This window comes from Neolamprologus multifasciatus, chromosome 2 (assembly GCF_963576455.1).
Source record: "Neolamprologus multifasciatus chromosome 2, fNeoMul1.2, whole genome shotgun sequence".
Lineage (NCBI taxonomy): Eukaryota > Metazoa > Chordata > Actinopteri > Cichliformes > Cichlidae > Neolamprologus > Neolamprologus multifasciatus.
The window spans coordinates 9329980-9344152 of record NC_140440.1 but is presented as its reverse complement, the minus strand read 5'-3'; the positions used below and the strand labels follow the sequence as shown (position 1 = coordinate 9344152).

The 14173-nt window shown below is 37.8% G+C and overlaps 1 protein-coding gene across 4 annotated transcripts in view; it reads left to right on the top strand.

Annotated features, from left to right (window-relative positions):
- ldb2a (LIM domain binding 2a) overlaps window positions 1-14173 on the top strand; it is a 102515-nt gene that overhangs the window by 23618 nt on the left and 64724 nt on the right. For all 4 annotated transcript variants that reach the window (XM_085178447.1, XM_085178445.1, XM_085178438.1 and 1 more), the window contains exon 2: window positions 1345-1447. In XM_085178447.1, coding sequence (XP_085034573.1) covers window positions 1345-1447 — 103 coding nt within the window. The remainder of the gene's footprint in view (window positions 1-1344; window positions 1448-14173) is intronic.

The window sequence follows — 14173 nt, the reverse complement described above, 5'->3', positions numbered from 1 at the left end:
CCGAACACACTGCAGGTGCAGTAAAAACATACCTGATTAAAACTATAAAATGGAACACTATCAGTCATGGATTGGCCTTTCCAGAACCTGGCCCTCAACATTATTGAAGCAGCGTGGCATCACGTCGATAGGGAATAGAGCTAAAGGCATCCGGCATCCAAAGAAAAGCCTTGGGATGCTCAAGAAGCCTGAAAAACTGTCCCTAAGGAATACCTTGAGAAATTACAAGAAAACCTGCCAAAGCGAATTAAGGCGGTGTTGACAAATATAGGTAGTCATACAAAATATTGACTTTCAAGAATTTGCAAACTCCATTTGCACCTTTCAATACTTTTTATTAGTATATTAATATTAATGCTTTTTTTTAAAAAAAAGCATCACTGCTTAAGCTGCTACTAATAGTACTTTTTTAAACAATCGTGATTGTAATTACTAGTGATACTGTTATTATGATTGTTGGCCTGCTGCTACTGTATCCATTACTGTTACTGTTACTTACGTTTGTTTATTCATATATTTTTAAAAAAGTTATTTAAAATATCCACCTCATATATTAATATTGTCAGCAGTGTTCTTATGGCCAACTTATCGTGACCTGCTGTGAACGTTGAAAAGAGAAGTTGATCTTAAAGCTGTTACACTTCAGCTTGTAATTCAGACTTGTAGAAGCCTCGGGCAGGGCTCTCCCAAAGTGCTCGCTTAAGAAAAGCAAAGAGTGTTACCATATTTTGGCTTCACATAAACTTGTGTTAAATTCTCAGGCCATCACATCTCATCTTTTAGAATTCTCTTTTGTTTTGGTAAAGAAGCATTCCTGACTTCTATTTTATTCCCATATTTTTAACTTTCCCATTCTTGATCCACACTGTAATGTGTTGTAAACCATTTTACAGGCCAAACTGTAAACTTTCATAAAGCTTCTGAGTTTCATTTGAATGAATACAGTAAGGGGAACACTCGTGAATTCACATGTGATAAAAAAAAACAAACTACATTCGTGTTTATCTTGTCTCATGGAAAAGCCCGCATTGTCACAATATCTTTGTCTTATCAGAATAAATCAATATTGAATTTATGTAAAAAAATGCAATAGCACAAGCAAAACAACCGGGATAAAGGAAATTCACTGGGTTATTAAATAGTAGAAGAAAATGAAGAACCAACTTTCATACCCAACTGAAGCAACACGTGGGCCATTGAAAACACAAGATTTCACACAGTACATCAGGTGGCGATGACCTTAAATCTGTGGCTGTTGTTAAAAACTGTTAAACAGTATTTTCAAATGGGCAGGAAGTGGTATACCTGTCTTTATGACCTTTGACTTTGTTTATTCCCTAACAGGAAAGCGACAGTTTGTGGTGGGATGCCTTTGCGACAGAGTTTTTTGAAGAGGATGCCACTCTCACGCTTTCCTTCTGCCTCGAAGATGGACCAAAGAGATACAGTAAGAACACACACGATCATCTCATTTCTTCTATTCAAAAACTCCTTTGTTAATAACCACTGATTATCCACATACCTCAATTAATAGGTGCCAACTGAATATTTTAATTATGTTGTATTTTAAGTAAAAAGCATTTATTTGTGACAGTTCTGTCTGCACATTGTTTTTTTTTAACTTGTCAGGTCATTTTTCAGTGAACAGCCTTTTCCTGAAGTCACTCACTACTCTCTGAGCAACACTGTAGTCTATTATGCTAAAATGACATTTAAGGTACTAAAAATCATAATTTTTACCACATTTTCAGACTAGAAATCTGGATATAAATACAATGTTCATGGAATAAAAGAAATAATATGCAGTGTTCTTTGGGAAAACCCATAAACTCAAAGCTACTGTGACATCACCCATCATCAGTGATTTTGTGAAATTTTGTTTTGAAGTTGAACTTTTTTTTTTCATAACCATGTTGGCACTGTGGATTTTTTTTTTTTTTAATTGGACATCACAACTGAGGAGTGGATCTGAATAAGAAACCAAGGTTACTCCTTGGTTATAAGGTGGGCAGTCACAACATAGTCATGCCCTAAAACAATGGTCCCCAACCCCCGGGCCACGGACCGGTATGGGTCCGTGAGTCGTTTGGTACTGGGCCACGAGAGTTGAGGCTCGGGTGTAAAATTTATGGTTTTCAGGGTTTTTATCGTTAACTCTGTTTCCCTGGGTCTTTTCCTGTGTTGTAGTTGTGTGTCTTATTTTGAAAGAAATATTCAAGCGTTACCATAGCGACCAGAGAGCATTAAGGAGCAGAGAGGAGGATGTTACTCTCAATGTTTTTGGCGCATTTCAGGAGGACGCTGCTAATAAAGTTACACAATTACACAGTGAATTTGCGTTTGTTATTATATTTACAAAATACCACAGTTTTTGTCTTGGTCATATCATTTTATTTGTTGTATTTATCTGCGACACCTTAAAGGCCGGTCTGTGAAAATATTGTCTGACATTAAACCGGTCCGTGGCGCAAAAAAAGGTTGGGGACCGCTGCCCTAAAACAATGATGCCAAAAATGCAGGCCACGGCCCTCTAGTGGTCCTTGACGGCACTGCAGTAAGATGTAATTGAAATCACAATAAAATGTTTAAAGTAAAAAAAATATTAAAAAATATATTTTTAAAAAGTCACATGAAATGTGTTATTCGCAATTATGGTGGCTAACACGTGCTGCTGAAGAAGCCCAAGTTTATATGTATCGCTGGAATTTTTCAAGTGTGGGTCCAGAACACCAAAAAGTTTTGTGTCTTGATTAATGATGTAATTAAGTAGGACCACAAAATATTTTCAGGAAGATTTCAAAATGGACCTTTACATTGTGAAGTTTGGGAATGGCTACCCTGATTTATTGTTTATGTTGAGCTTAAATGGGAGTGTAATTTAAGAGCTAAAGATTCTATATACTCGAACCTAGTGATTAAGACCTATAACTCATCAGCAAAGTGTTTATTGAGATATTTACACAAATGAGAAGTGGGGCAGTTTGTTGTAAATCTTTATAGGATCAGACTATAAAGATCAGCAAGAGTCACCCCCTACTGGCTATTAGAAAGAATGCGTATATAAGCCTATTTATTACTGGCTTCCTCTTTAGATATCTACATCTGTAACTATCTTGCTATATGTTCAAAACCATTAAATTCATAAGGGGCATTCTTTTAAAACAACCTGTTTTCAAGGGTCTTAAACCACCACTCGAGGCGTGTTTGTAAGTGGCTGAGAAACACAACTCGCCATTTCTTTTTTTTTCTTTCTTCTTTTTTTATTGAAAACATCCACCTACACATACTCAGACACATACTCAGACATTGTTCATCATTTCTGGGACTGACTTTGTGCTCAAATGGGAAAAAAAAGTTGTAGACTACTTCCACTTTGCTTTAACCTACTACATCTTCTTTCAGTTAAGTTATTGATTTCCTGAATTTCCCAAAATGCCTTCATAACAGCTCTTAGGAGAAAAAAAAATGTGTGAACTTCTTCAGTTAGCGAGTCAGACATTTCCAGTAAAGCTTTGTAACCACTGAGTCAACCATTTCTGCATTCGGCTACACCGAGGCACTGACAGCAAGAAAATTGGTATCTCTTCTTCTTCTAACAATAGGTTTTTCTCTGCATGCGATTGCCAAACATTGGTGCAACATCACACGTAACTACTGGTAACCTCTTTCTGAAACTTTCATCACAGGCCTGTGTTGTGGGTTGCACTTTTTAAATAAAGATGCAAGCATAAACCGCAGTCTCGAAAATAGACAAATAATGGTTATGTCTGTCTTGTGAAGACACAAAACAGCTGCTTTTGTATAAGATCATAGTCGTGGGGCTTTGTGACAGCTTGGTACTTTTTACCTAGAAGGATGCAGAAGAAATTGATACCATGTCTGCTTTACTTCCAATACGTTTGAGAAGTTGAAGGATTCATATTGGTCTTCAGATAGAAAAAGTCTTGTTCATTTACAGCAGTGTTAGAGGACCAGTAGTTTGTGCACTTCAAGGTTTCGGTGGACACACATCTCTCTGGAAAATATTTGGTGCTTAAGGGGAAAAAAACATAAGAAGATAAAAAAAAATTCAAAAATTTAAATTTCAGGTTTTTTGCCTTACTGACAGTGAGCTTAAACTAAAGGTTTGCCCTAAATAGAAACACGGTAGGTTGTTAATTTGACAAATTACCCCTCTGATTTGCTTCTTCTCTAAAGCCATGGCTGCTGGAAGCCAGTAGGTGTTGCTATGCATGTAGTCAACCACTATACCAGAATAAAACAGGATTTCTTGAAAACATAATTACAACTGTCCTCAGAATATCAAGGAGAATCCCTTGTTTCTTTATTAAAAGAACACTGAGGACATCTTTTAAAGAAAACTTATGAATTAACACAGAGAAAAAAAACACCTTTGGCACCACTTTGATACCTTATACTCTTAGAGCTTTTTGCATGCTGTAGGCTGCTCATTGAGTTGATTACATATTATTCCTGTAAGGGAAATCAATCAGGTTTCAAAGAAGAGTTTAACAAATGCAGACATACACGTTCGCACTGAGAGGTAGACAGAAAGAGCAATACCAATCTCATGGGCGTTTAGTATGAAGATGGAGGCCAGAGGGTATTATCTAATATGGAACAGGTAGATTGACTCTAAAGCAAAGTTAGCAACATGTTGAATGTAGTTTGTTTAATCCACACACAAAACGAAATGAAGAAATTGCCATTTTAGGAGCGGCTATTAGAATGAACAAATTGCCAGCTAGTGGAGGTGCCGCATAGAAGTTATGGTTGGTTAAAACTGTTTCTCAAGAAGTAGTTTAGCAAATGAGTTTAAAAAAAATGGCTAAAGACTGAGCTGTAGAGGTGCTGGGAGGAATATTTCATAACTTAAGAGAGAGCCAGCCTTGCTGCTTCCCCCTGTTTTTCATTTCTTTTTTGTAAGTCAGTGCCAAGAATATCTCGGTAGCATCCCTTCTGTAGTTATTCATCCAGAGATACAGAAAGAGCTGCAGTGATTAGTTGATCAACAAAAAGGAAATCTCAGATCATCACTATCTCACTATTTTGAGAATTAAAGATTTAAATAATAATATGAGTAATCCTTTGAGAAGAAAATATGAATATTTTTGACTTTTCACGAAGGCAGAACTCAACGAATAAGGACCCTGTTAGTGAGAAGTTATAAATAGCACTTTTGACAATTTTGGGGGCATTTTTTAAACATTTTAATTAATCTGGTAACTGAAAATTTGATGAGAGGGTTGATTTCTAATGGAAATATTTTTTTACTTTGGGTTGTACAAGCAAATAATGTGTTTAATTACACATTTTGCTTACACTTTTGCATAGCTGAGCCAAGTTTTAACCTCAGCACAGACAATAAAGACAGGAGTGTGATATCAGCCATCTCCTTTTTTGTAAAGAAGGCCAGTTAGTGCATTCCTCAACTGCTGCTTTAAGGTTTGCAGGGCTTTGGGTTTCTAAATAGTTGGTATTGTATTGTACGCTTTCAACTCCTGAAAATAGACCGCTGCTGTAGTATGTGGTTTTCTGCAGCAAATGACAGAGCACAGGCTTTTACTGAGTTTGTGATATTGTCCCCTCCATCTCATCTGCATAGGTTTGTATTTTGATATCTGAAACATATTGAATATCACACAGACATAGATAAGGACGTGGTGCTCTAAAATGAGGCGATGTGTGTGTAGCGTCTGCTGGGTTTGTGTGTGTGATGCAGCTCAGTTATGGAAGAGGAGGAGGGGAGAGGAGAGACGGGCAATGGAGGATTGTTGTGAGCTGGGCCCTGGTTTGCTTTTCAAATGTAAAAATAAAAATCCCCATTGGTGTAGAGACGGTAACCTTGTTCCCCCGGGAACGGGAGGCTTAACACCATGGCGATGATGACTCACCGTCAGTTTCGAGCCTTCCTCGATTCACATTCAGGTGCGCTAAGTTACACACAGCGAAACACATCATCGAGGAACAATCCACCAGCCTTACACGTACCAAGCAACAGATCCGATTCTAAAGAATAACAATGAATCTGAAAGAGATGTGGCTGTCTCGCTCAGCTTTGCACTGGCACCTATGCATTGTATACATAAAAACACAGCATAATGTATCATATAGCAATACTTGTAGTCATATATATTCCAGTTAGCTATATTTTCCACTGCTCAGTACTGTAGTTATTTTTAGCAACAGCACTTGAACTGCTTAGAATGACTCAGCAGGTAGGAGGACGGAAGTGCCTTGCTTAAGGCAACTTAAATATTTGTTTAGGGAGAAGTTCCTGTTGGATAACATGAAAACTGCAGTAACTTGTTACTTTATATAATGACTGCTGTTTAAAAGTTACACTGTTACACTGTTTCCATTTTGCATTACCAAAAACGTCTACAAATTTGCAATTTTTTGTGCATAGTGATGTCTCTGTACATAGCATCTCCTTCATGGGTTGACAGCTTTTGGCTAGCTAAACTTTAAGCTAGCTGTCTATTTCGTACTTAAAGCACCCTTGTTTTTTTTCATTAAGCTGCTGTCCTAGATTTTTCTTTGCAGCTGACTGACACTGGATAACATGAAAACTGCAGTAACTTGTTACTTTATATAATGACTGCTGTTTAAAAGTTACACTGTTTCCATTTTGCATGACCAAAAACGTCTACAAATTTGCAATTTTTTGTGCATAGTGATGTCTCTGTACAGCTTTTGGCTAGCTAAACTTTAAGCTAGCTGTCTGTTTCGTACTTAAAGCACCCTTGTTTTTTTCATTAAGCTGCTGTCCTAGATCTTTCTTTGTAGCTGACTGACACTTTTCTCACCAGATCGCCATTTGCATTCAATTTTGTGAAAAGCTATATTTTAACCTAAACTGTGATCGTTTCTTGACACAAACCAAGTAGTTTTGATGCTTAAATCTAACCAAACATTCAAGTGAAAACAAAATTAGGTAGCAAGTAAAAGAGGAACTTTCAAATGGTCCACACAAAAATCAGGTCTAAAATAATGTCAGTTTTTGCCACCTACTTCTTTTCATGAAACCTTCAATGGGATGTTTCAGACAGTGGGAACCAGTGACTGATATTGTTTAGCTGGGTGACTCACCCATTTTGTCAAAGCTGCCGGCATGGCTCGTTTATATGCAAAGTGTTCTTTGGTGTCTGTAGCTTGATGCACCAGGTTTTGGCATGATTGAGATCGTACCCCCACCTTGTCTGTTTTCAGTGCAAGGGATTACTACTATGAAGGATCATATTTAACCCAAAAACCACAATCCTTTCCTTACTGTAACCAGTACAGATTTTGGTGCCAAAACCTGTGAAAGTGGGTTAAAATGAAACCAAGTGAAAGTCAAACACATCTGCAAGTGAAAAAAAGGACCCAATGGCACATTAACCTCAGTCTACTGCCTGAAAAACTTACAGTGCCACTACTGTCGCTCTAACTTTGTGCTGCCGACTTTCTGTGTCTCTGAACCAGTACTATTATCTTTCAGCTGCCAGTACAGCTACATCCTCAATCCTTTTGCTTTTAGATCGTACTGTTGGCATCTCAGAAATTGAAGCTCAACGTGCTGTTGGGCTCATTGTTAGTCATTCAGCACAAGCGCGTCAGCTAACTGCCTAACATATAAAATGTAAATGTGACCCCCGATGTGGCCTTACTCTGAAATCCTCTCCCAGCTTCCAGCAATGTGAGAAAGCGCTGATATATGGTGTTATTGTCATGCAGGTCAGAACAACACTGACCAGTGGAGATGCGAGTGTGTAGGAAGTGGAGAACGGTTAGCGGTGGTTAAAGGGGCCATGCATACATGCTGCAAGAGTGAGAGAGACACAAAAGGTTATAACATTTAGCACAGTGGAACAGCATCTCATCTGACAGAAATATTCAGAGTAGAACAAAATGTTTTTAAGCTAAGTTCTCAGCATTATCTTTGATAGATTTAAATCATAAGGCTAAAGATCTTATCTTTTTTCCCCTCATGACATTTATACAATGAAACGAGAATATATGGACCTATAAAGATTAAACATGTTAAGCAAATGAAAAGGACAAGTCTTGACATTTGTGTTTTATTAAACAGCTTCTGCTTGTAAAGCACACATGCTTATGTTTGAGATGACATTCATTAAACTGTTTATGTATTATTCCATTAAAACAGACCCGATATGTTTATTTTTCATTTTCTGCGTAACGTATGGAGGTATAAACACAAAAACTCCCGTCCTCGTTGAAATGGAATCATATTTGTTTGAGTCATACAATAGCTTATGCGATAATTACAAGGAAACAATCATTTCACTCCATTCTGGGGTGCTCTAATTTCATAACGTTCAGCGGAGGAAAAATTAGAAAAGCTAATTTACCTAATCTGTTTTTTATTATTGCATGGACCTGCGTTCAGGTGTTTTGTAACTCGTCTCCAGCTGGTGTTCATTGTGGCTTCTCAGAGGAAATAGCTCATATTGGATGTGCTTGCGTGTTAATTGTTGGAGGACAAACGGTAATAGATTTGTATCCTCCTTCAGCCCTCTCTGCTCTATGCCATGCTCCAAAATCAGTTCTGACCTTTAACTGGAATTGAAACAATTAGTTATTGATTAAGTACTCAATTTAAAGAAAATTGATCTTCAACTTTGTCAGTTTGGTAATTAATTTGTCATTTATTAAAAAAAACACAAAAACAAAACATTTATAGATTTTTTTTTTTACACTTTTATGGTGCTTTCCATTGCCATTGCTGCTCTTTGATTGGGTTTTCACTGAAGTGTTTTGAGGACTTGTCTTTTTCCCCCGTTGGATTTCATTGTAAATTGAATGCCTTTATTACTAACAACAGTCAGCAATTCAAGCAAGCAATTTGAAGATGCGTTTTTGAGTATTTTTTGACACTTTTGAGCAGTGGTTTGCAAGCTTTTTCAGCAATCCCCCACTTTTTTTCCAAGCTGTAACCAAAAAAAGAGAAAAAAATAGGATCCAGCGTGGTAGCATCAGCAGCAGATCAACAGGTTAAATCAACTGCAAGTCAATGAATGTTCATTTAACCAGCTGGTTGGCTGGTCAATCCCCAGATTTAACTAGTAGTTTCTTAACCAAACCATATCTAGAGACTGACCTAGAAAACCTTAAGCTAATGGTTTGCTTGCTGGTGAAATGGTGGAGAATTTAAAGTCACAGTAGGTGGCTGTTTTCTTAAAAATTATTCCCCACTTTGTGTCATTAACGAAAAGCAAACAGGATTGTCTGTTGCTTCTAATTGTGATCTACATGTATCAGGAACAATAAGCATGACAGACGACAACATAAGCAGCTTATCCAGGCAGATTGCATTATTTCTTCCCTCGCCTTGTTCTTGCAAAGATCTGAAGAGCACTAAATGTGAGGAGTGAGAATTCGCAGCCTCGGATATGCCATTATAGTTTATAGTTTGGACATAAAACTTAACAACATCTTGTATTGCCATGACAGCATATTGCTTTTGATATAAGTTAATATTTTTTAATATGTTCTTCTTGGCGTCGTATTTTATCTTTGGACTGGGCGTTTTGGTGCACATTTGTGCACCCTTGTATGTGTGTAAAACAATTCTCAACCGGTGCAGGCCAATTACTGTTTTCTACAGTACACCGAATATTCAGAACCTCTATCTAATTATACCCTCAATTGCTGTGGCCTTAACATTCGCCCCAGTACCTTGTCTGGCTCTGCAATCTATGAGGCATCTGATGAAAGCTGCACTCCATGATGCAATCAAAGAGCAAGGCTCATTTTAGAAGTAGTTCAAACAAGAGAGGGAAAAGTCTGCATGTTTAGTGGGTTGGTTCAAGGCAAACTGCAAAAGTGATTCACAACGCATTTACAATTCATCTAGTTATTCTTGCATTGCAGCACGCAATAATTGCAGCGATAAAATGACCACAGCTAATAATCTTTAAGCAAGCATGAGGACATAATGAGGAGGAAGAAAACACGGGGAAACTGTTTTAATACTCTGCCTCTGCCGTGAAGTAAGCTTAACAAGGAGCTCACTTGGTGCTATGAATTAAAAGTGGCAAAATTTTAATCAATAACCAGATTGCGTACGGTTGGAAATGTGATAATGATCAGATCTTTTCTTGGACCAGTCTTACATTTGGCAACAAGACCATAATGAGTGTTTTTAGCCATATAAGGCCAGTGTTATTGTATTGGTAAAAATGTCTGACTTAAACATACAATGAAACATTTGTTTTATACAGTGAAATAAGAGTTTTATTTTTGTCTTGTCCTCAGAAAACTTCATAATGTACCACAGGTTTACTCAGCAGTAATGACCATTTCCCTGTACGTAGCTACTTTTAATGAAGCATTTACAAAGCATTTTAGCTCAAAGCTATACAACTTTAGCAACAGATGTAAATTTTGAAACCATTAAACAAAAATAAGGTTTTTATAAGGTTTATAATTTATAAGGTTTTTATTTAAAACAAACAACTCCCCAAAAAAAACCCTCCAGGATGTTTTTCATCGAAAGAAAAGTTAAAAAAAAATAAACAAGCAAAACAAAGTCTGACACATGTTCTTGTCAAAAAAGCCATAAAAGCTGCAAAACTACTGCACTGTCCAAACTGTGGACCTTAGCCTTAAAGATTTTATATAAAATCCTATACGGCTGCTCAGCTTGCACCACCTTATCACTCCTGGAAATCCACTGCTTTCCTGCCACTGCTACAACAATAAGTCCAGTATTCAGTCCCCTTTTAGCTCTGTTTAATTATCCTTCAAATGCTGTTTAACCACTAAAAGCTCCACTATGTTAAGCAAATTATTACTGATTTTGCCTGTCTTTTGTTTGCTACCAGCCACGTAGAATACAGTGGGTTTATGAGAACTTGTTAGGTAAAAACAGCTGCCTGCCTGCGACTGCTGGAAACAGGATGGACTGAACCATAGAGTAAATGTGCCGTCAAATGAAAATAGTGAAAGAGGGTAACAGCTGCATCGAGCTGCCGAGCTGCATGAAAATTCTCTGTAGTTTCATCAGTACAAATAACCGCTCACACAATGTATAGTCATAAAAAAACCTGAATGCTACAATGTAACATGTGTTTGCATTAATGCATCAAGACCCCCAGTTCAGAAGCCAGACTCTATCTTGTCTTCAGGAATGCCAAATTTCTATTCAGCTTGCAAAAAACTATAATGTCATTGGTGTGCACTGTGTCCTTTGTGTATAATTACATAACATAAATCATTTCTTTGTCCAGTGTTGGCCTTTCCCTCTGTTTGTGCATGTGTTCATGCTTGTATCTCCCCGTATGTATCTTTTTGTGTGTTTTCCTCGTTCAAGCGACGGTAAATGTTTGTGCGTGAATGTGCTGGTTGGAGAGTTAAAGGGATCTCAATTCTTCTGTGGTGGCAGTTGTTTTGAAAGGAGGAGGTGGAGGTGGTGGTGGTGCGGGGATGGCGATGGTGGGGGGGGGGCGGGGGGGCGGGGGACGGTGTGCGAATCTGCTTTACAGAGAGATGGATAGGATGGATTGAAGGTGTAGAGCGGTGATTGGCAGGCGGGATGATGCGGCCCTGGCTCAGCTGCAGCGCTGAGATGTAGGCTGCTGCTGATTGACAGTCGAGCTGAGCCTGGGAACCGCAGCGCTGGATTGGCCACAAAGAAAGACGGAGGGAGAAAGTGCAAGAGAGGAGAGAGAGAAGAGATAGATTTAAACATAAAAAATGTACCCTTAACATTTTGCTGTATATTCTGTTCCTGGATAGTTCGACACTGCCATCTATTGTAAACTATGCTGATGGCATTTTCATGATATTTCTGACAGCTGACATTGTGCTAAATGTGCATCTGTGTGTCTATGTGCAGTGCAGTCAACATGAGGAGGCAAAGTCATATAAGGGACCCTTATATATCTGAATAAAAAACATATAATGTAGAGAGGACAACTTTTGTCCTTGACAACAGCTTTAGCCTAAGGCTGCAGAGACTGTTTTATTTTCATTAATTGATTTTTTGGGGGGGTTTTTTTGGTATATTAAATGTCAGAAAATAAGGTTGAAGTTACTTGTGTTTTTTTTCTAACCAGCAGCCCCAAACTCCCGAATATGTCATTTGTAATTGCAAAAAAAGCTGAGATAATGGGGCATGCTCAGAAATTGAGATCCCAAAACTGATGAGTGTTTGGCAGTTTTGCTCGATAAGTAACTAACCTAATTAAACACTCATCAAAATAATTGTAGCTGATTTTGTCTTATCAATCAAATTATTATAGCAAGCCCTCAAACTTTGTTAAAATACTCTCATTCAATTTCCAAAGTGTATGCAGTTATAATTGCGGCGCTTTTTTTAAAGAAAAACCTTTAATGTGGAGGAATCTCAAAATAGTTTAGAGATACTGATTGCTAAGGCTGTGCAAACCATTGACTTGATGCTTGTGTTCATGTTCTTTTAAACAAGTTAATTACATTTTTCCTTTGCTTGCTGATCTAAATTTGACGTCTCTAGCCCCGCATTGTTAGACTTTATGCTCTGGCCTTGGAGATGGCCGTTGATCTGCAGATGGCAGCTTTGGGATATTTACAGCGAATAGTTTTTGATAAGCATGCATGATGGTATGCAGTGGTCATTTTATTCAGCTGTGAAACAAAAACACCCTCCATTAGTAAGTTTTGACCTGGAGGTCCAGCGCGTCTTTGCTTCTGCCGTATTTTCCGACCATTACCTCCCACTCCAGCAGATCCACGATCCCTCTGCTGCCTGCACCTGCAGCCAGACGATCTTCTGAAAGCCTGTGTGCCCTGCCCCATAAAGAAAATAGGATGCATGTGGCTCAGACAGATTTTCACAATCTAAAGAAAAGCTGTTACTGTTGCTTTTAAAAAGACACTTGCAGAATACATACATTTAGAGTGGACCTTTCTTTTAAATGTGGCGCTGTGGATCCTGCATCGCTGATGCCTTGTGTTGTTTCACATACAGTCAACAGGCTGGCATATCTAAGGACATGCAAGTTAGCATTAATGATTCAAAACCCCCAAAAAGCAAAAAAGAATTGAAATGAAACATTATTAGATATCAGTCGACTCAACAGGAAGGAAATGTATTTTGTGACTATTTCCTTGTGCCTATCTTGCAGATTCTATTAGATTCAAATAACCCAGAAAGTATTGCATTAGTACATTTGCAAATGATATACGAAAATCAAACCTATTAGAGTGAAAGCGATCTTGATTAAGTGAAAATACGAATAACATAACTTACTCATAGAAGCTAACTCTAACCAACAGGATAAATTACAGTAATTATTAATTAGTTCTTTAATATGTTTTATTTTAAGGTACTGTTTTGATGGAAGTAGCTTCACATTTTTGAAAATCGTCTTATGCCTTTTTGTCTGATGTTATCACCTTATTTCAACTCTATTGAATCTAATGATGACTTAAGAGAATTATTTGTTGTGTGCCACCTCTTTTCCCCTTTGCAGTCTGTTTTCTGATTGCACTTGAGCCGCACTTTCTCCACCACTACACCAGCTCTGTCTGTTTTTGATTCAAGCCAAGACAAAATCGATGTAAGATGTAAACTATAAATTCAGCCACACATTAAACAAGTGAAAATAAAATAAGGATAAAACACGCATGACAGGTTTGGTCGAGTCTGTCTTGAGCAACAGCCAGGTGCCCATGTGTACACTTTTCCTAGCTGTGTTCATTGCTTCTTTTCAAAGAAAGATCGTTTTCTAAAACACTTTTGAGGAACACTTTGGTTTTTTTTTTGGATGTTTCAGCGCTTTTCCCCTCAGTGTCAAGTGGAAATTTAAAAAAAAAAAGTACACTACATGAAGATTATGTTTTTTACATGAATTACTTCAATAAAGAGGCAACCAAACAGCATGTAAGGTACCACATAGATGCGTTTGCCCTGAGCAACTGAACCCCGAGCTGGTGTAATTCCCGGTCAGAAACACTGCTGCGTGCCGTTCCCTTGGCCTCTTTATCTATTCATCTCTTTCTCCACTGCTACAGTCAAATAAATGCTTAAAATCCCCATGTCCCACTCAACAAAACTTTCAAATATAATAAGGCATATTTGAATCTAAATGTAAAATGAGTGTTTGAATAAAGAAGCTGTAAAAGTTTCGTAACTTCACCAAACTCTAGAAGCAAGTCTCTGCAGACTCTGCAGGCAGTTGGG